Genomic DNA, 21,551 nt, shown 5'->3' with positions numbered 1-21,551 from the left:
TCTGAGGACAGAGATCCTCAGCAGCTGAGGAAGACAGTGGTTTTGGCAGCAGTTCAAGTACAGAGTTATTAAAGGTGGAAGAAATGCCCTGGAGAAATAAATGGATATGGACAAGTCCTTGATTCATCTGTTACATTAAATGCTAAATTTGGGTGAATGGCGCTACAGTTACTTGTCAACTGATACAGCTGTGATCCCTCATCCCCATCCTTCAGAGAGGAGACTGTTTGCCGGTCCACTGGAGTGACCTTCCTATTAAACCATCCTGCAAGAAGCAGGGTTACCTTTTCCATAATGACCATTCCTTTGCAAAATTTTGAAGCTGGGGTGGATCCTCCAGTGTAATCTCTACAGGTAGGGTGTTACTGAAGACAGCATTGAGAGCAGGCTGAGGTACTCTTCCTGCGGCCTTAACCTCGTAGGCTGGTGGAAGTTGTCATCCCCAGATTAAAAGCTTTGAACCACATTTGAATGTTGAAACATAGGACTGGAGATAGAAAATGTAGACATAAAATATTCCCTTCTAAGCTTGAGGTCTTTATATGTGAACCTCTTTATATGAGAGGTTGTGGAGTCTCCTTCGCTGGAGACGTTCAAAACCCGCCTGGACGCGTTCCTGTGTGATATGATCTAGGTAGTCCTGCTCCAGCAGGGGGATTGGACTAGATGATCTTTCGAGGTCCCTTCCAATCCCTGACATTCTGTGATTCTCTGTGATCCTGTGATTCTGTGAAATATATGTGAAAGAAACAATAGGGAAAGGTTTCCTGTCTGTTTGCTGAGAAAGCCAAGAAGTTTTGGTCCAAAAGTATCTCTTGCTTCTGAGACCTAAAGCAATTAAACAAGTCTTTGAAAGTCGACATAAAATACATCCTTTTATTTGTTCATGTTTACTGTCCCAGGCCTAAACAAGAAGTGAAAACTGGTGTGATAAACTATGCACAAATAACGGAGTAGCCCTGCTGGCTGTTAAAGCCCTTCTTATATAGCTTGGTGGCATATAAAAGCTGGTAGCAACCAAAATAGAACATGATTTTGTAGTGAGGCTACCAACTAAATATATCAGAATATTTCTTTTCATTGCTGCATGTCAAATTTGTAAAACTTACCCTGGCCTCTATGAAATGTAGCTATAATGCTGGAGTAGTTTTATTCCAGAAAAGCATGAGAGTGCTTTGGGATGTTCTGGAGGTTCTTCTTTTTAATCGCAATCGTCACCTCTGCCATGGGTTCCCTGCCCCTAACTATAAAATGACTTGTAAGGCTGATGTCTGATTGCTGAAGGAGACTTTGTAGCTGTAAGGGCTATCCTGGCACCAGTAGTACTCTCTTCTCCATCTGTAACAGAAAGGTTTCTAGCAGAAAGAGCCAGGTCTGTGCTCCTGCAGTGGATCTCTCGGGGCTGTAACCTGAAGCTTCACTAACAAGCTCCTTGAATCTTTCCACACTGCATAACTGGGCTCTGAGTTAAGAAGGGTGCAAACAAATTTTGAGCTGCGTCAAACTTGGGGTCATTCCAAGGCCAAAGGTATCATTGCTCAGTCTTGACTTTCTTTTTTTTTTTTGCTTTTAAGCTTGTGTTCTGTTTTGATTGCCTTCAAACGTAAAAAGGGAGATGATTTAGCAGCAATGTAGAGTTGAACAGTCTGTCTGGATGTGGTTGAAAGGGAGCTTGGCAGACACAAAAATCCTAACCTCTTCCTAGAAAGCAGTGCAGTAAATCAGAAGGCTTATGTAAAGTCATGTTTTGTAAAATTTTTAGGCAAAAAAACCCAAAGCCACCCATATTTGAGCTCTCATTCCACTGCAGTAGTTGAACAACTACAAACGAGTATAGCATAAGTTTTAAATCTGATTTGAATAAAATCACTGGGATCATATTGTTCTTTAAAGACCACATATGGAATATATTTGTATTTCTGTACTATTTTTATTTATCACTGTTCTCAACATTGGTGGTCTCAAGTGATGCTTTTTGGATCAAAATCTCTTGCATATGGAGTTTTAAATATACGCCGCAGTTAACTCTTTCAACTGTTGCCCTTTTGTAGTTTCACCGGTGATAATTAAAGAATGGGCTGCTTACAAAGGAAAATCTCCTCAAACCCCTGAGCTGGTGGAAGCACTTGCATTCAGGGAATGGACCTGTCCTAACCTGAAGAAGCTGTGGCTGGGAAAAGCAGTAGAAGACAAGAACCGGAGAATGAGGGCGTTTTTGGCCTGTATGAGATCAGATACACCAGCAATGCTCAATCCAACTAATGTGCCCACTCATCTTATGGTGCTCTGTTGTGTACTAAGGTCAGTGTTACCTTAAGGTAAAGGTAAAAAAGCCTCTTTCTAGAGGGCTGAAGGGAGGAGGAAAAAAAAATCTTGTGTTGCAAAGAGGCCACTGTAGCATTTGAATTAGTTTACCCTTACTGTACTCGAGACTTCAACTTACTAAAAAATGTTTGGGGTCTCAGAGGTTGTGTTGGTGACGTTGTAAAGCAAAAGAGAGTTCTTCAGAGAGCAGCTGCATAGCAGTTTATTGGGATGCAGAGTTTGTGTGAATGATACTCCACCTGTGATGTGTTAGATTCCCTGTGTTAGAATTGCTCGTCTAGTTGGGATTATAATAACCAACAGTTGAAGTATTAATTCCATACTTCAGCTTTTCAAAGAGAAAGTCACAAGGTCCAAAAATTCACCGACTAGATAATTTCTGAGTAACATGTTATCTGGAAACCACGTTCACAAAGTCCTTTTACCATTAGTCGTCTTTATAAAGAACATTAATCTTTATTTTAATTTTAGATATATCAGAATCCACTTATGTTTTAAATTCTGTTTTGGTCGCCTGTCTTCCCCTTCACTGGAAGCAGGCTCTTGCACAACTGATTCACAGCCAGTAGCTCTTCCATATGGATTTAAACAAATTGAAACTTCAGATCTATTGAGTGTTTTCACCTTTGTAACTATTCAGGTCTAGACAACAAAAAAGATTTTTGGTTGTTGCATTCTGGTGACTTTTAATCAAATGAAATCCCACTTGATTTACCTGTTAAAGGAAGCTTCTGAATAATTATGGGCTTCCTCTGTAGGTATATGGTACAGTGGCCGGGGGTTCGTATACTTCGTCGCCAGGAACTTGATGCTTTTCTTGCCCAAGCATTGTCTCCAAAGCTCTATGAACCTGACCAGCTTCAGGAACTCAAGGTAATTATTAACTATAATTTTCATCATTTAAGAGATTTATTCCCAGCCGATCCATATTGTTAGCTGTAGTGAATGATGTGTATGTGCCTGTCTCACTAAAAGCCTCCTATAATTACCTATACTATCCAAAATATTAATCTTAGTATTCTAAAGTATTGCAAGGATTGATAATCCATTCTGTTTCATTGGTTGGATAGATAACTAAAATCTTAAACATATTCTATACTGCAGAACCTTTTCTCACAATTTCTTAATAATCGTCTCTTGGAAGTTTAAAACAAATGTGCTTCCATTAAAAAGATTAAAAAAAAAAAAGATGACTTGCTCCTTGTGTGGCTGTTTTTAAATACTAACCTGGGTGTGTTTTCATGATTCAGCATTCAAAAGACTTTTGCAGCTAAGTGTGGAAGTGGAGAGAGACTTGGATAATCTTGAATGGAAAAATGCAGGAGAAAAAAAGGAAAAACAGTTTATTAATAGCCACAGAATTGTAGAAATAATGATTTTGAGGATTTTAGAAGTTAAGATCTCAAAGTTTCTATTTTTTTTTTTTCTGATACAGTAGGATTATATGAAGTAAATACTGCTAGCTAATTGGTAGAGTTGTTTAGTGTGGTGTCCTTATTGCAAATACAGAATGCCTGTCAATCTGTGCAACATCATCTTACTCTCTGGGATTTTCCCATTCAACCTTCCTATGCTCACAGTGAAATTTCCTCTTCTAGCCTTTGAGCTAAAATATATGAGATTTCGTTTTTGCTTTTAACTTGTTTGGTCTTCAAAATTTGTTCAGAACCTACTGTAAAGTTCTCTGAATAAAATGGTAGAATTTAATACTTTTTTTTTTTTAAGCGAACATTTTTTTGAATGGAAATAATTTTGGATACTTTTTTCTACATAGTGTACCTTAAGCCCAGTAGTGTATTTGATAACTGGAAGCTATGGGAGGTATCAGGCTGTATAGGGAGTGCACAACTGGAAGTGATCCATCTTACCTCCTCTCTGCATCGATCATCAACATAGCGAAGGAGGTGCGATGCGGATCGCCTCTTCGTCATGCAACCTCATGTTGAAGAAGTCATTTCAGAGAGTCTTTCAGGTACTGTAGGACTCAGGAAGGTCTAGTGACGGGTTCTGCTCCCAGCAGTGCCTGGTCATGTTCTGTCCTTCGTTAAATCAGCGAGGAGAAGGTACTTGTTTCCCAGGTTTGTTCATATTCACAGGTACACCCTGCAGAGGGGCGCAGACAAAAGCAGCAATACTAGCACCGCTCTTCTCAGAATAAACGGTAATGAAGCTCACACAGATTTCAGCTATTGGGCTTCTCTAAGGATTATTTAGCCACTAATACCAAGTCTGCAAGAGCATTCTCAAAGCCAGCAAGTGACTATTTCTCTTCTGTGGGTGACGAGCAGAATCTGGCTTGTGTTCCTGCATGTAGCACCCTGGCAAGGACTTCAGTTGCAATCTATAAACCAAAGCAGTTTGGAAACCCAGCAGTTAGCCATAGAAGTACTAATAAATGTAAGGAGAAGAAAACAACTGAATCTGCTTTGGGATCTATTTGAACTTATCACACAGCAAGTAGAGAATTCATATGTTAGCAAAAAACCAAAACCCTCTTCCCATATACCAAAGAATGAAGGCCAACAGCTCAAATAATAAATAAATAAATAAATAAAATCCATCAGGAAGACATTTATTTGGCCTTTTCCTCGTTGCTGAAAAAGATGTGAAGAAACACCGAACGAGAACAGCTATAATGAACACCTGATGAGTCCATGCAAGACTGCTTGTTTGCTTCAGCACTTAGGACTGGATTGCTGCTGACGTGGATTATAAGTGTAGTAGACTCCTGAGAACAGCATTTTTGACTACTCCTCATGGTGGCTAATTTCTTAAAAGCGACCTAAATGTAGATGCTGGTGGTCAGGAGACTCATTGAGGTGTTTGCTGCAACTCCTTTTCAAGGTGTTGACTAGACGTTCGTGCTGGAAGCCCTGTGTGCTTACTAGGCCTTTCGGAACCCTGGAGATTCTGGTGCGAAGATGACAGTTGTCTGTGTTGTATGAAGAGCAGTACTTTGTCTTCAGGGAAGCATGTGGCCAACCTCTGCCAAAGGAATGAACTGACAATGAGTTATCCTGTATGCTCAGGAGAAATGTACATAGCTCATCTGAGGTGACAAACATCGGAGTCGGCAGAGTACAGCAGAGAGCCTTTTAAAGGCTCAGGAGAACCATGGTTCAAGACATCTACCCCAAGCTCTCCTGAAGTTGAGTAATTGTACCTGTGGGTATTGGTGGAAATTCAAATGACAGTTTTGTAGGCAAGGCTGGATCCATCAAAGAACAGCAGTGTATCAGCCACTTGGTCTTCAATGTCCATTTTCAAACACACCACCATAAACAAATACCATCTAGGGGTAGAGATTTTGGCAAAGGTGTCTCTAAGAGTTAACAAAGTCTTGCCTCTGTCTTAAGATTTGATGCAAAGAGGAGGAAACCCCACTGTGAAAATTGCTGGTCTTAGAGATCTAAGAAAGGAATTCACAGAGAAAAAATTTTTTCCATTCCAACACAAAATGAAGGGCAAAGACAAGGCAAGTGATAAACAGCATATGATATTTTTGTTTAATAGAAATTGTTCTCCAAGTTTTGTTTATAATCATACATGACGAGTAATATGGATCATTTCCATAATATATGGGGGTTAACTGAAAGATGCAGCATTTCATGCAGTGTTGTTAGTGTCTTCATATGAAGCAGCTGCTTCTCTTTTTGTCCAAGTCAGACAGAAAGAGCAGCTGAGGGTGAACCCAGCTGCACATCTGCGAAACGATCTGCATAGTCTTTTGGATCTTAAAGGTTGCTTATGCATAAGGAAGGTAATGTAGTTTAATTTTAAAATTTCATACCAAGGTCTTGAAAGTGTTCTCAAGAAAGGGCTGATATATTCAGAATTATTTTAGAGGACACTAGTAGTGATATTTTCTTATGCCAGGGCTAAAAATATATTTGCTGCAGGCAAATCCTTTTTGCTTCCACCACCAGCTGTTAATCACGGTTTAATTCTACCTTTGTGTATCTATCCTGCATCCTAAGTAAAGCTGTTATGTGCATAAACATTGCTTCATTAATAGGAGACACATTCTAACAGCAAAAGCTTGAATCAAGCTAATAGAAAATCCATTATAAAGGAGTTGGAAGGGAAATGTGGTACATGGGAAGAAAAATTGTATGCTAACAAGGAGCTCATTCCTGAAACTTTCTCCAAAATCTCTCAGAAGCACAAGATTATTTGAAATAAATTTTGAAATGAAATTTTCTACTGCTAATTTCCTACAAGTGTCTTTAAAGTTTTTCCTTGCTATAACATGGTTTAGCATTGTTTGAAAAACTCTGCACTGTGTATTTATCAATGATCTTAATGCAGCTAAAATATGCATCTTACATGGTTTAGACACCACGTGCCACAAATTCAAGATGTGTATTTTACTTAAAACTTTTTACTGACTTCTTGATAAGGAATTGAGTTAAAACATTAAAATATTAGAAATAATTTCTTGTGCTTTGTTGTTGAGAAAATGGGAGGTTTTTGGTTTTCTCTCTCACCTCTAGAGTGGATGGATGGGATCAAATGCTTTCCTGAGTTTTGGGTACACAGGCAATAGATTCTGGTGCATTCTTCTAGCCAAACTGGCAATTACACGTGCAAAGTCTGGGCGACCTTTTAAAATCGCTCTGTTTTCAAGAGTTTTGAAAATACTGTAACTATGGGAATAACTTGGAATTACATCTCGTTATTATCTTACTAAATTTACGATTTTTTTTTAAAACAGATTGAGAATCTCGATCCCCGAGGAATTCAGCTGTCTGCTTTATTTATGAGTGGTGTCGATATGGCGCTTTTTGCCAACGATGCTTGCGGACAGCCTATTCCATGGGAGCACTGCTGTCCGTGGATGTATTTTGATGGAAAATTATTCCAGACCAAGCTCATCAAAGCAAGCCGGGAGAAAGTTCCGCTCATTGACCTCTGTGATGGTCAGGTGTGTAGTTTCAGAAGCGTGACGATGTGTGCCAGTTTTTCAGATGTGTTTAGGTTTATTAGTCATTTACTTCATGTATCGTCTCTACTTTTAAGAGAGAAGCAGGAGGTGAATGACTAATAGGTGTTTTTCATCTGTATTTACTCTCCTACTCTTGTTGATGATTGAGATGGCATTTTCATAGAACCATGGAATCATTTTGGTTGGAAAGGACCTTTGAGATCATCGAGTCCAGCTGTTAACCCAACACAACCAAGTTCACCACTAACCCGTGTCCCTCAGCACCGCATCTACTCCTCTTTTAAATACCTTTGGTAGATTTGGAAAAAGTAAACTGGCGTAAATTGTAATTTCATAGGACAAGAGGACACAGCCTCAAGCTTCGCCAGGGGAGGTTCAGGTTGGACATTAGGAAGTATTTCTTCTCTGAAAGGGCCATTAGCCATTGGAAGGGGCTGCCCAGGGAGGTGGTGGAGTCACCATCTCTGGAGGGGTTTAAGAAAAGACTGGACATGGCACTTAGTGCCCTGGTCTAGTTGCCCTGGTGGTGTCAGGGCAATGGTTGGACTCGATGATCCCAGAGGTCTCTTCCAACCTGGTTGATTCTGTGATTAATTTTTTTTCTCTCTGGAAACTGAAACTCAAATGCAATTGTAATGTAATGAATGACTGAGTTGAAAACTGCCTCTGCTCATTTGTTCAGGTGCTGTATTTTTGGGCCAAGCTAGCAAAACCGTCGCAAAGGACTGCGATGGTTTTACAGTGAAAGAAATTTGTGATTTCTAACTTACTTTACAGACTGTGAAGTCATACTTACGGTCTTTAAGCTCAAAATCTTTTCACATTTCTTAGGACCATCTAAAAATACAAATGAATTTTTTGTTGTATCCAAATCATGCAAAGTTATTATCTAACTATAAAAACTGATAAAAAGCAAGAGTTTAGTGCATGACCAAAACTTTTTTTTTAACTTTTTGGGAGGTGTGAAATCTTAAAAAAACAGCTTACCTCTACTTACTTCTGACTCAAGGGAGACTGATCATAGATTAAATATTGATGATGGCTGTGGTCCCTCTCAGGCTTGTTAGCCTCCAGGCGTGCTTTAGCCTGTTTACAGAGACTTTGGTTTGCAGTCCAGGTTTATGATGATTATTTTGTTTAAAGTGAAGGGCTGCATTGAGTGTTCAGGAGACTATAGACAGAGGTTTCTCAGTTCCTTTCTGGAAAACCCTTTTTAACTTGTAAACTGTTTCTGTATTACCGACCTCTGAACTGTCTGAGTATTTAGACTTCCATCTCTCTACTGATACATAAAGATTTTCTTGTGAACAATTCAAATGTCATTGAGCTATTAGTAGGTATGCAAGACAGATTATTGTCATTTTCTAGCTATTTATTCTTCGATTATTTTGCTTTCTTCTTTGAATTTGTTGGGTAAATGTAGCTTTATACGATTGAAATCAGAATTCTAACATCTCTTTGTGACCTTCTCTTTATTCCTAGGCTGAGCAGGCAGCCAAGGTTGAAAAGATGCGTCAGAGCATCCTAGAAGGATTAAATTTCTCCAGGCAGAACCATCCTCTCCCTTTCCCACCTCCACCTGCCATGCCTTTCTATCCAGCTTCTATGTATCCTCGACACTTTGGGCCAGTCCCACCACCTCAGGGCAGGGGGAGAGGCTTTGCTGGTAAGTGATGGGACAGCGGTGCGAAACATGTTGGTGTGAAGCGTTACCTTGGCTTTCACATTCCCAAAACTACAAACTGATTTGCCTGTTCAGTTTCATAGGAAAAATACATAAAAGCAAGTGGTTGGCATGTGTTGTCATGTGCCAATCACTGTATTTTGGTGTTACTTTTATTAGCCGTAGCATAGCAATATGGAATGTGTTGTATTGCTGCATATTTCCGTGAGGATTTTTAGTAACTGTGCCAGATCAAAATATTTTTACCGCTATTGTATGAAATAGAAAAAAGAGGAATGGGTCAACACTGGATGATATGAAAAGGCTCTTATTTGCACTGTACATTTCTTCAAAACGTTTATGAATATTAAGAATGCCTAAATTAACGGACAGTTTTAACTGTCAGGGTTGAAGACAACCTTTCCCCCTCCCCACCCCTCTGTGTTTTGCTACAGTCATTTAACCATTGGCACCCCTGAGCGTAAATACTGATACAACCATTCCAGGCTGTTTCTAGAATTATTCCCTTTCTCAAAATCTCTGCGGTACCAAGGCCCATAGGTGTATTGATACTGGACATTGGCAGTGAGACGTTCTTGGGGTGCCACAACTGTAACCATCAGAGCTCCTGGCCAAAAAATCGTCGCAAGCCTTTACAGTGCTCACCATGCCCTGGAAGTCGGGATGCCCGTTCCAAACCCCGGTTAAAGGCCTGCTGTTTGGATGAGAGACCCTGTTCTCGCTAAGGCAGCAGGACATCTTTGGCCAGGGTGTCCTCAGCGGTGGTGGCTTGCCCCGGCGCAGCGGTGCCCGCAGGAGCCCGGCCAGCAGGAGCCCGGCCTTCCCTGCTGCCTCCGGACGGGTGCAAGGAGGCGGCAGCGGCTCTGCTAGGGGCCTTCCCGGATGCCTGGCCCCCCTCACAGCTTTTCCCCTGTCTTTCTTTACCCTGGGTCTAACAGGAGTCTATGGCTTTGGAGGCCCTTATGGGGAAACAGTAGCCACAGGCGCTTACCGGGCCTTCCGGGTGGCGGCAGCGGCAGGACACTCCGGAGCCTTCTCTGGCAATGACAGCAACAGGACTAGCAAGTTTCAGGGCGGTAATTATACCCAAAACCCTTTTCTTAGAGCTTCTGGCAACGGCTTCCTCCACTTCACGGGTTGGTCTGAGGCTTTCCTTCTGACTGCCGGTCTCCCTTTCTCCCTAACTGTCTCAGCTCTCCCTCTCTAGAGCCTGCCCAGGCTGCTCTCCGCTCTGCTCTCCCCAGGTCCTCACCTCGAGCCCCCTCGGCTCCAGCCTCTCTCACGCCTAGAAACCCTCCTCCAAACACAGGGTAGCTGTCAAAACCTAACGAGACGCTCTGCCTCCCGCGCTTCAAAACGCAAGGGTGGAATCTACCGTCAGCTGAATTTCGCTTGAACGCATTAATTTCTAAAATTCGGGGGCAGTTGAGCTTTTTGCAGAAACCCCCCAACATAGGAATGACTGACTGTGGTGTAACTGCTAACCCATTCTGCGCTGGCATCGTGTCAGCGTGGACACAGGCGTGAGATTTACTTACCCGTGTGCCCATTGCTCATCTCCTGCCCGAGATGGGACAATGGAAAACTCTTCATTCCAATCCCCTGTTTAGGGTAAAATTCTTCTGTATATTTAGCTGTTCTTTCTGGCCTCTCAGCTTGTATCCTAAGAGCAAACGTTCCTCTAATGCTTCGTTGTGTGAATAACTTTGCCCCCGTAAACAATGTGCGTTTGAAGCCGAAAGACTTGTACGGGGAAGTATGAACCTTTTTGAATTTAATCAGTAATTTAGTTCCTAGCCTATTAACATTCGAAGACTAATCGCGGCTGCATAGATGCTGTGTTTTGTAACCCTCTCAGTGCTGATGGTTTTACCAGTAACATCTGGCTCAGTTGCACTCACCTCGATTTCTTGAAATATATATTGTTATGCCCCGGTGTTGATTTTTAAGGGCAAAACACAAGTATAAAGATACGAGCAACCTGAATAGAAGATACATTCAGATTTTAGACAGTTCCAATTTTAGCTGCTTTCTTGGCAGGGGAAGGATAAACCTTTTACACCCAGATCAGTTTAAATGCTATATTTTTATAACAACTTAGTACAAATAATTCCGCTTAGTAAGTTGCTTATAGCAATTATAATATGTGTGTCCTATGCTGATACTTGGTGTTCACTAAAAAGTGCTTTTAAACCTGCAAAAATTACTGCTTCATTTGGAATGCAGGAAAAAAAAAATCTTCAGGTAGCTTGTACAATTTCACTTCAGTTTCTTAACGCTTAGCTAAAGTATATTTTTAATTATTGGAACTGAAGTACTCATGTAAAATGATTTTTCTTTTCAGAATTCATATCTATTTTTTAAAAAGAAAGACTCTCGGAGTTAAAATCCTTCTGAAAGACCACGAAATGAGAAATAATCTCCCAGTATCAAAAGAAGAAACTGTATATGTGATAAAATCTGGACAAAGCAGTTTTCCATTCTTTCGTAACTTTAATGTTATGATTGTGAAGATCAAGGTTTGGTTTTGCTTTTATGTGCAGGAGTCCAACCTATTCCTTCTCAGGGAGGGAAACTTGAAATTGCCGGCACTGTAGTCGGCCATTGGGCTGGAAGCAGACGTGGACGAGGGGGTAGAGGGCCATTCCCTCTGCAGGTCGTTTCTGTGGGAGGACCAGCGAGAGGGTAAGTGCAAGTTTCTGGAACGTACTTTCATATGTAATTTAATAATTGAGGAAAAAAATGAAACAGGGAAAAGTTGGAGGCGTTAGAAATTACATACAACACATTTTAGGACACGTTAGGTAAATTATACCCACTAAGTATTCAAGAAAAGCATTTATGTTCATTTTAAGATGTTTTTAATCAGTTGCTCAGATGAGTATAAGCATTTTTATGTGCAAATAAAAGTCATACTCTGAATCCCATATATATAGAGAGAGAGAGAGAGAGAGATATGCATACACACACTGGATTGTTATGCATGAGGAAATGACTTGAGGGCTTTCTCTTACATTAAATCAATAAATACATTATACTCTATCAAACTATCACAGCACTCAATTACTTTCTTTGTCATTTATTAAGAAGTACGATAAAATTTTTAATAACTTCATTATGTAGTTCTTCTGTGAAGCAGAAAACACCTGAAGGACATTTCTAGGTTTAATAGTTCTCTGCTACAGTCATGATGGGAGATGTGCTTAAAAGAATATTAATTTCTTCAGCTCTTTCACTTCATTTCACTACAGGTGAAGTTACAGGTGCACATTTCTGAAAAAGAAATACTTTGTTACAAGAATCCCTAGTCCTTTGCTTTTAAGATGATATTTTTTCCATAGGCTTAATTGTTCTATGCCTTACAGAACTGTCTGTCACCTCAAATTAAGATTGTATCTGTTACGGGAGACAGTCCCAAAGTAACGGGATTTATTTATTATGTCTGTCTTTAACTATATTAAAGGAATGGAGTAAAGTAGGTGTATTTATGCCGTCTCGAGCCAGCAAGCAGCAGTCTGAACTGCCTGAATTCCTTTCTGTCCATTAATTTGATCAAATCTGCACTATAAAGCATAGTGCTAAAGTCAGCGAGAGCTGTTGGAATGCCTTGTTGGACTGAGTGAGGAACTGGCTGGAGCTGAAGCCCTGGGAGAGTGGGAGCAGGGGGAGAAGCGAGAGCTGCTGGTGTGGGGACAGGGAGAGGTAAGAACAGCAGAAACAAAGATTTAAAAGTTCAGCAGCAGCAGCAGCAAACAGCGTTAGGGTGAGAGCAGAGCTGACACTTCGAGGGGAGCAAATTTAGGTGGGAACATTTTATTCTCTAGAATGAGATTCAGTTGCCAAAACATAAGCATCTACTGTTGTTTTAGATGCTTCGGACAACTGTGAGCTAACGGTGCGGGCTAGCGGGGTCTGGGGGACACCCGTGCTCTTCCAGAGCAGCAGCTGGAGACCAGGGGAACAAGCTAAGGTGTGTGATGAGGCACTAGGCTCCTTTGGGTGTTTTAATCTTACTCCTCGGTGGACGAAATAACATTTTTCACCATTTAAATGAGGTTTGTGTGTAGTCATAAGTTCTGTTTTTCATGGGGATCCATGAACAGAAGAATCTGGCTTACTACAGAGCTTGTTACTTTTCTTCAGTGAAATGCACTGACTGCAGTACTGCTTGTGGAAAACGGCCGGGGAGTTTATAGTGTCGTACTCAGAGACTGCTGTCTGACTGAGGCACCCCGGGTGATGATCTGGAGACACCACCACGCTCCGATCCCGCTTACGTTTATACATACCACTGACTTTGTGTTGGAGCGAGTCCAGAGGAGGGCGACCAAGCTGGGGAAGGGTCTGACCTACAACGAACGGCTGAGGGAGCTGGGGGTGTTTAGGCTGGAGAAGAGGAGGCTCAGAGGTGACCTTAGTGCAGTCTACAACCACCTGAAGGGAGGTTGTAGTGGAGTGGGAGTCGGCCTCTTCTCCCAGGCAACTAGCGACAGGACAAGAGGACACAGCTTCAAGCTTCACCAGGGGAGGTTCAGGTTGGACATTAGGAAGCATTTCTTCTCAGCAAGGGTCATTAGGCATTGGAAGGGGCTGCCCAGGGAGGTGGTGGAGTCACCATCTCTGGATGTGTTTAAGAAAAGCCTGGACATGGCCCTTAGTGCCCTGGTCTAGTCGACAGGGTGGTGTCAGGGCAATGGTTGGACTCGATGATCCCAGAGGGCTCTTCCAACCTGGTTGATTCTGTGATTCTGTGACTTCCTTCCCAGAACAGCAGTTCCTCCATTTTCTGAAGAAGCAAATACATTAATTTATGCAAAACATCAGTAGCCAGGAACTAACACTAGCAAGTCCTAAATTGAGAGCCCTCCTTATCTGGGAAGCAGTCAAACCACTGGAAGGGCTGTATTGCTCCTGTAAGTACCTTTACAACAGAAATACTATGGTCCAGTAGTAGCTTTTGAGTTAGGAGATGAAATACCCGACATTTTCTTTCTGTCAGAGGTACTGTCTTTGATTTGGGTGCAAGCTGTCACCTCAAAAAGATGGGAAAACTGTCAATGCCAGATCTTCAACAAATCATAACTGATGTTAAATTCTTTATGTGTAGAGTTACTAGAATTAGTCAAAGAGGGAAAAACTACCTCAGGCAGCTTATCTGTTTGTTGTGTCAGTTGATACTAAAAATAAAACCTAGTAGGAAAACATGCTAATGTTAGTGTTCTGTCTAAAGACAAGTGTGTTGTAAAGATTGGGGTCTGTGTTGCCAGGTGCTGTTTTGTGCTAAAGAACACTATTAGGAAACTGCCCAGGACGTTGTCTGCAATTTCTCCCCTAGTCCTGCACGCTTCTATTTCACTTTTATCTCTTTCAGCAGAGGGGATCGTGTCAGGCTTATTTACACCATTGTCTCATGTCTGTGCAGCACTGAACTCGGATATTCTTATCGTGTAAAATCATACCAGTTGTTTTTTATTGGCTTTGATCCATCAGTGTATTTAATGTGATTTTCTGAGTAGCAAAAAATCTTACTCAGCTCCCTGAAGGGTACACGTTCACCTTGTAAAAAAAAATAGCAAATGGGATAGGTAAGCCCTGTTAAAATCTTTGGAAATAATGCAGTGGGAGTTACTCAGATATAAAACACAGCTCTTCCCTCTTTTTATTCTTTACTGTCATATTTAAATCCCAGCAGTTAATTTCTTATTGCTTGATGTGGGAATTTGCAGTGTTTGTGAAAAGACTTGCATGGCACAGGTCAGCGTTTCTCCACTGGGTTAGTTCAGCGTAACTTTGTTTTGCAGCTCAGCAGCAGAGGAAGCAGGAGCACTCCAGAAAAGCTTACCTCCTCTTCAGGTGGTTTGTTGTGCAGCTCAGAGGGACTTTGGTGGCATTATGAGGAGAGGCTGAGGGAGCTGGGTCTCTTAGCTTGGAGAAGAGGAGACTGAGGGGTGACCTCATTAATGTTTATAAATATGTAAAGGGCAAGTGTCATGAGGATGGAGCCAGGCTCTTCTCAGTGACATCCCTTGACAGGACAAGGGGCAATGGGTGCAAGCTGGAACACAGGAGGTTCCACATAAATATGAGGAAAAACTTCTTTACAGTGAGGGTGACCGAACACTGGCACAGGCTGCCCAGAGAGGTTGTGGAGTCTCCTTCTCTGGAGACATTCAAAACCCGCCTGGACGCGTTCCTGTGTGATATGGTCTAGGTGATCCTGCTCCGGCAGGGGGATTGGACTAGATGATCTTTCGAGGTCTCTTCCAATCCCGAACATTCTGTGATTCTGTGATGTGGGAATTGTCAGGGCTTTGGAAAATGAGATCCAGGTGAATTGCAGCTCTCATTTGTTGCCATAATGGCAAACGGGGCAATTGCAGCCCACACAGCTTAGAAACCCAGCTGGATGCACCTGGCTGCTCTGTGCCAGCTTTCCAGGGGTCAGTCTTCATGCTGGGACCTCCAGGTAGAGGGCAGTGGATTTGGAGAAGTAGAGCAGTCACTTCTTTGTAGTGGAGAAAACAAAAAAGCATTTTTAGGTGCATAGTCCTTGACATAATGAGAAGGAAGTTGAGTTTCTGCAATTGATGGCATTAAAATAGTTTTAGCTGAGTGAAAGTTTGTTTTGATCTGATCTAATCTTTATTGAATCAAATCAAAAAGCCACCACCTGATGTGTCCTGGTTGGAAGCCTTCATGTGAAGGCATCTAAACTCAATAAATTGCTACATGTCAGATATGGCTGAAACCTCCTTTTTTCCCTCAGGTTCTTTAGATAATTCTGTATTCTCCCATCAGAACTGAAGCAATTTCATATTTTGCCTTCCTTTCTTTTATCTGATTCCTTCTGCCTAGCATGTTTATATGTGAGAAGTGTTATTAAATAGGAGAAATAGCTTTATAAATGGTTCAAATTGCATATTTTTTAAGGTGAAAGCATTTTGAGCTCTGTTTTTAAAGCGCTGTCGGGATAATTTGAAACTTTGAAAATGTTTCTGCAAAGCTTGAAAGTACTTATTTATTGTTTCTCTGGAAGTGAAATATAGAAATAGTCATTTTATTGCTACAAAAATAAAAGGTTTGTTATGTTTCATACACTTGCAAGACTGTAATTCTGCATTAGTCAGTCATATTGCTTCTTTAAAGAAATGTAGATGTTAGTCACTAGAGAGTAAAGCTAGGAAAAAATCTCCCAGCAAAATGAAATGTAAAGTAGTTTTAAACAAAGCTGATATGTATTTTTCTTTCTTCCTTTTCCTCCAAACTTACAGGCGTCCTAGAGGAGTTATTTCCACTCCAGTGATAAGAACTTTTGGAAGAGGCGGAAGGTACTATGGGAGAGGTTATAAAAGCCAGGGAGCAATTCAGGTAATAAAGCCATGTGCCTGACTCCAAAACACTCTAGTTTACAGGCTAGTGCGGTACGGACTTCCAGACCAGCTCATACTGACAAGCACAACTGTAAAAGATAAAAAGTGTTTCTTACCATGATCTTGCCTACGTGTTGGAGCTGTGAGCTGCACAGCCAGTGATGGATGACAGGCTAGTGTTGCATCTCAATTAGAAGCCAATTTTGGTTATAAAGACAGATATGGAAAAAATTTACTTTGATGTGAGCCGTGGGAGTAGAAGAAAATTTAGGAAAATGGGAGAAATACAAAGCTGAAACAGATTAGCCCTTTCTGTTCCCACCCCCACTCTTCCCCAGTTTCCTTTCTGGGTCCAACCTCATGAAGAAAAATTAGTAGCAGTAGAAGGATCTGTGCTGCTGCATGGCTCCAAATACAAGAACTTACTCTAAACTTTTAGGAAATAACAGACCAGTCTTCGCCCCAGTGCTTCACGCTTCGTGAGCACACATTTTCGATGACAACGTGTGAAGCGTCTGTGGATCATGGTTTTTGCTTTGCCATGGATCCTTCAAATATACCTGAAGCAAACTGCTGTTCCGTATTAAACGGCGATTGCTCCAGAGTTATGTTTTCCTCCCTTTTCCGTTGTTCTTGCTGCTGTGCAGTCTTGAACGTTGATGCAAGTCCCCATGGTAATGGATGAGTGGGTAGGAAATAGGTGGAAAACTTTCACAATAAATATATCCTATGGATCTGCAGTTTGTCGTGGAGACATTAGTATATAAGAGGAGGGGGGTGTTTGCAGGTAGCAGACAGTAAGAGAAGGGATGTTCTCCGGTGGATAATGAAGCAGCTCTTAACTTCAAGTAAAACTTGCTGTGTTCAAGATGTAAAAATTCAAATACTTCTCTTCCGTGTTAAATTTCTCTGTATACAGATTATATATATCTACAAATGTACCAGTGTATTTAAAGCTTTACATCTTTTACTTTAAATAGAAGAGAAACCATGATATTAATTATATAGTATCTAATTTCCAAGTACTTCAGCCTATGAAGTAAAGGAAGGCCTGAGAAGGAGCTCCCAAATACTCTGGGCTTACTAGAGGTTTACATCTGTAAATGTAGTTCAGATAGTACCTGTAGGTGGATGGTAGGTAGTCTTGACAGACAGTCAGCAAGTTTGGGCGTTCATATTTTTATTAATGATGCATAATTTGGATGGTAAATGCTTGTGATCACAAGGATCTTGGTCTGAAATTGTGCCTGTGATAGGGAGAAGAAAGATAAATGGTGGCATTTTCTATTGCTTGGTCCTGAGCTCACTGGATTTTGCAGTCATCAGTCACCCTACTGTAGTATATATTCCTTTTACAGGAAGAGAAAAAAAGGTGAATTAAAATGCACATGGCAGGGAGAACTTGGGAAACTTAATGCATAACAAGTCGATTCTGATACCCAGTGTAGATTGACTGGCAACAGTGCACTTCCCTGTCTTACAGCCCTGGGCAGTCAAGGGAAGAGTGCCTGTGTAGGGCCAGACTGACACACGTATTTACACCACCTAAGATCCTCCCTGCAGTGGCTTCAGTGCTGCTCTTTAGGAGGTGATATGAAAAAAGGCTGGAGAATTTGACTGAAATAAGCAGTTTATATTTGGCAAACATTAGACATGGCTATTTTTTCCCAAGATGAGACCTTTCACTCTTGATCTGGAAAGAAACAAAAGCATGTGTTTAATCTAAAGCTTAACACTTAGTAAAGCCTGTACAGAAGTACATTTACACGTGTGATAAATACTCATTGTCCTCATACGCCAGTCATACACCTATGCAATGTTACTGCAGAGATTTTTTGTGATTTTTCTGGAAAACAAGGTTTGTGATCGTGATGCTAGAGAACAACAGTTCTTACCTGCAAAATCCTTCAGCAATTCAGCAAAGTGCTAACCATGCTGTTTCTAGTGTGTCAAAATTAAGATGATTACCCTATGAAACTGTTTGCTATTGTTTGAGGTGTACAAGATGTCCGTAGCTTAAGTCATTTCTTAGTACTTGACTTTGTTAACAGGGTGACAGATTAAGACTGTTGCTTCTTAGCAACCCAACTACCAATTTTGTTTGGTTGTTTAAAGCCTGTTACGTTTCTGGAATGCTGAGATTCGTTGTTGCAGATCGTTAACAACTAAATATACATTCTAACGCTGCATAAATCTGGTTTTTATTGCTATACTCAGTCTTGTAAGATTCTGCTATATGCTTTTCCTATGAAGTCCCTTTCCTAATCTCCGAAGCACAGAGACTGGCGTAGATAATACCGCGTGGTATTTTTGCACTTCTTTAAAAACTGTCTGCAAAAAGTTTTGTATTTGAATAACGTGTAATTATCTCATTAAATTATAACGTCTATGAACCAAGAAGCAGAGTTAAGCTGTATATTGATTCTCAGTTTTGGTGTTTCCAGACGTTTATGTAGCTCTGACCTTGTGAAATAACTGAAGCAGCCGAGTTAGAAAGGGCATTGTACGGCAGGAGCATCAGAAGGCATGGCTAGAGGGCACTCAGAAACACTGAAAAGTCTTTTTCATCTGCGCTGTGCTGTTTATTTTGTGTGCCCCTTCTTATTTTGGCAGTCCATAATACTCTGTATTCGCTTGTGATACTCCTGCACACTGCATGCTGCCTCTGCCTAGTGTCTTTGTAACAGATTGTAAATATGTAGCAGTGGTCCTTCAGTAATTTTCTTCTTTTTTTAAAAAATAGGGCAAACCTCCTTATGCTGCTTCAGCAGAAGAAGTAGCCAAAGAACTTAAGTCAAAATCAGAGGAATCTAAATCCTCACTTGTGTCTTCAGATGGATCCCTGGCTGAAAATGGAGTTGTGAATGAGGAAAAACCAGCTTCCCAGATGAATGGGAATACAGGAGACATCAGGGCTTCCAATCAGTCTGAAAGTGCCTTGAGTAATGACTCTAAAATGTGCAATACAAATCCTCACTTAAATGCACTAAATGCAGACAGTGTTTGCCATAAAGATGATACTCTTGAGGCCACTGTCTTAAAAAAAGAAGAGTAAACTTATTTTTTATAGAGGGTGAAGGATGTTGGGAAGGGTCAGGATTAGGAATATCTGGAAAGAAAGAGAGCCTACAGTTACGTACATTTTTTCCTTTCCGTAAGAGAAAAATGAGGACTTTGGAAATTCGGATCCCTCTTTGATGTCAGAGATTTAAACAACACATTTTTAGTTTTAACCAGTTGTAGTCAAAATGCTACAATAAAACAAAAAAAAAGAAAGAGAATGAAGAGCATTTGACTCCCGCACTTAAAATGAAGAAGTATACATAAAGTTTAAACTGGTTATGACAAAAGCTTGTAGTTTTGTTTTTTGAAATATAAAGAAAACAAATTTTGGCAGTCTTTAAGTATATATAGCTTAAACTATAATTTTTAGTACTTGGCACCATATGTATGCCATTATATTTGATTTTTGCATTACTGTGTCACAATAAAGCTTTCTTTAAGGCTTTGATTTCATGATTATGGGGGGAAAAAGGCACAACCACAGTTTTTTCTTTCTTAAATTTCATCACCGTTGATGTGGTTCTTTTGTGTTAAAATGTGCAAACTATCGAAACGAAAAATTATAGAGTAATATTGCAGTTCTGCTGATTTTTAACTATACATCATACATACTTTACAAGCAAGTTAAACGGAGATAAACTTGAAATCATCAAGATGCAAATGACCTTTCAAAACAAACACAATGTGTTCTGAAACTTTTTGTGACTAATACCATGCATCCGTGATCAATGAACTATGTGGTTTTGAATCAGACGTAGACCATTAGTACTACTATTTGAGCTAAACTTCTGCATGGTTCATAATTTTTAAAGTGTGTAGTTAATATTATGCATGTTATTGTCCTCTTTCTTCCATTCTTACAAGTACTGTGCCCATTTGCAAAACAAAAAGCTAATAATCAGTAATAGTCCTATAAAAGATGTTAACTATGTTTAGTCATTGACTGATCTTGCTCTAACCTTAAAATTTTGTGATTATTGACCTCTGTTGCATTTATTCTAAAACTTTTAAAAAAAAAAATTATCTAGCCGTTTTGAATATCAACGTTACCCTGGTGTACTCATTGCTGTATGCATTATTGTTCTCTGTTGCTGTTTTATGCCTTCATATTAGCAAATATGAAATTCTGTGAAAAACAAAAAAAAAAAAAGCTTTGATCTTCAAAAAAAAAAAAAAAGTACCCCCCTTCTGTAGCAGGAAACAAATGGCTTGTTCTTGAGAACTTTCCCATCAAGAATTTAGTATAAGCAAATATACCTGTATCATTTTGATGTTTTTGTTAGTGTTTCCAAACTTAATGTACTTCAAAATCAGAATCATTTCTTTATATTCGTTTTCATATAATTCTCCTGATGCTCTTCATCACACATTAGTGATCAGAAATGAGGTGTAATTCCCCATTCCCTGCCCGCAAGAGCTAAGTAGGTATCTTAATGTAAGTTGAAGGGAGTTCTGCCCCAACTCATGGATTGTGCAAGAATGAACTACTGTTGGGTTTGATTGGTTGTAGATGGATTGTGGTGTGGTGTATTTGAAGGCTATTGAATGCAACTTACAGTGCTTAATAAAAATCTTTATTCTTTTAGTATAAAATACTGTATGCCTTTTTTGTCAACTATTTTTTCAATTAACATGTTGTAAATAAAAGTTTTCCTACGCCCGAATGGAAGTGATTGAGTTAGCAGACTACGCGATGTCCTCCCAAAAGACGGAGAAGGAAGACACAGCCTTTACCCGCTGCCGCTGGTGGGGAGCACCGCACTCGATCGGAGCCGGGCTTTGTCCTCCTTAGTTTATGCAGCTACTTCGGATGTCCACGTTTAAATGCGAGGTGGTTAGTAAGGTGCAAACCCCACAGAAGTAACAGGGGCAGTTAGTGAAAGAAGAAAAAGACCAACCCCAGGTCTCACGGGGTTTGAGATATAAGGTGAGAGACAGTGCCTGTGTCTCAACTCCTCGTAGCTGAGAATAAGTGATTCCGTCATGCAGGAGTTTATTGCAGTCTACAACTACCTGAAGGGAGGTTGTAGTGAAGTGGGAGTCGGCCTCTTCTCCCAGGCAACTAGAGATAGGACAAGAGGACACAGCCTCAAGCTTCGCCAGGGGAGGTTCAGGTTGGACATTAGGAAGAATTTCTTCTCAGAAAGGGTCATTAGACATTGTC

General features: G+C 40.6%; 1 protein-coding gene across 3 annotated transcripts in view; it reads left to right on the top strand.

Annotated features, from left to right (window-relative positions):
- The window catches only part of FAM120A (family with sequence similarity 120 member A), a 57,803-nt gene extending 36,823 nt beyond the window's left edge, over positions 1 to 20,980 (top strand). For 2 of the 3 annotated variants that reach the window (XM_068420023.1, XM_068420022.1), the window contains exons 11-18: positions 2,052 to 2,301; positions 3,084 to 3,198; positions 7,040 to 7,249; positions 8,753 to 8,936; positions 9,893 to 10,030; positions 11,498 to 11,639; positions 16,226 to 16,322; positions 19,068 to 20,980. In XM_068420023.1, the coding sequence (XP_068276124.1) occupies positions 2,052 to 2,301; positions 3,084 to 3,198; positions 7,040 to 7,249; positions 8,753 to 8,936; positions 9,893 to 10,030; positions 11,498 to 11,639; positions 16,226 to 16,322; positions 19,068 to 19,379 (1,448 nt within the window). In that variant the 3' untranslated portion in view covers positions 19,380 to 20,980. The remainder of the gene's footprint in view (positions 1 to 2,051; positions 2,302 to 3,083; positions 3,199 to 7,039; positions 7,250 to 8,752; positions 8,937 to 9,892; positions 10,031 to 11,497; positions 11,640 to 16,225; positions 16,323 to 19,067) is intronic. The other variant, XM_068420025.1, reaches the window with a different exon arrangement.
- Positions 20,981 to 21,551: the final 571 nt, after the last annotated feature.

Source organism: Nyctibius grandis, chromosome 29 (assembly GCF_013368605.1).
Source record: "Nyctibius grandis isolate bNycGra1 chromosome 29, bNycGra1.pri, whole genome shotgun sequence".
NCBI classification, from domain to species: Eukaryota; Metazoa; Chordata; class Aves; order Nyctibiiformes; family Nyctibiidae; genus Nyctibius; species Nyctibius grandis.
The sequence above is the reverse complement of the archived record's forward strand: the minus strand, read 5'-3'. Positions and strand labels throughout refer to the sequence as shown.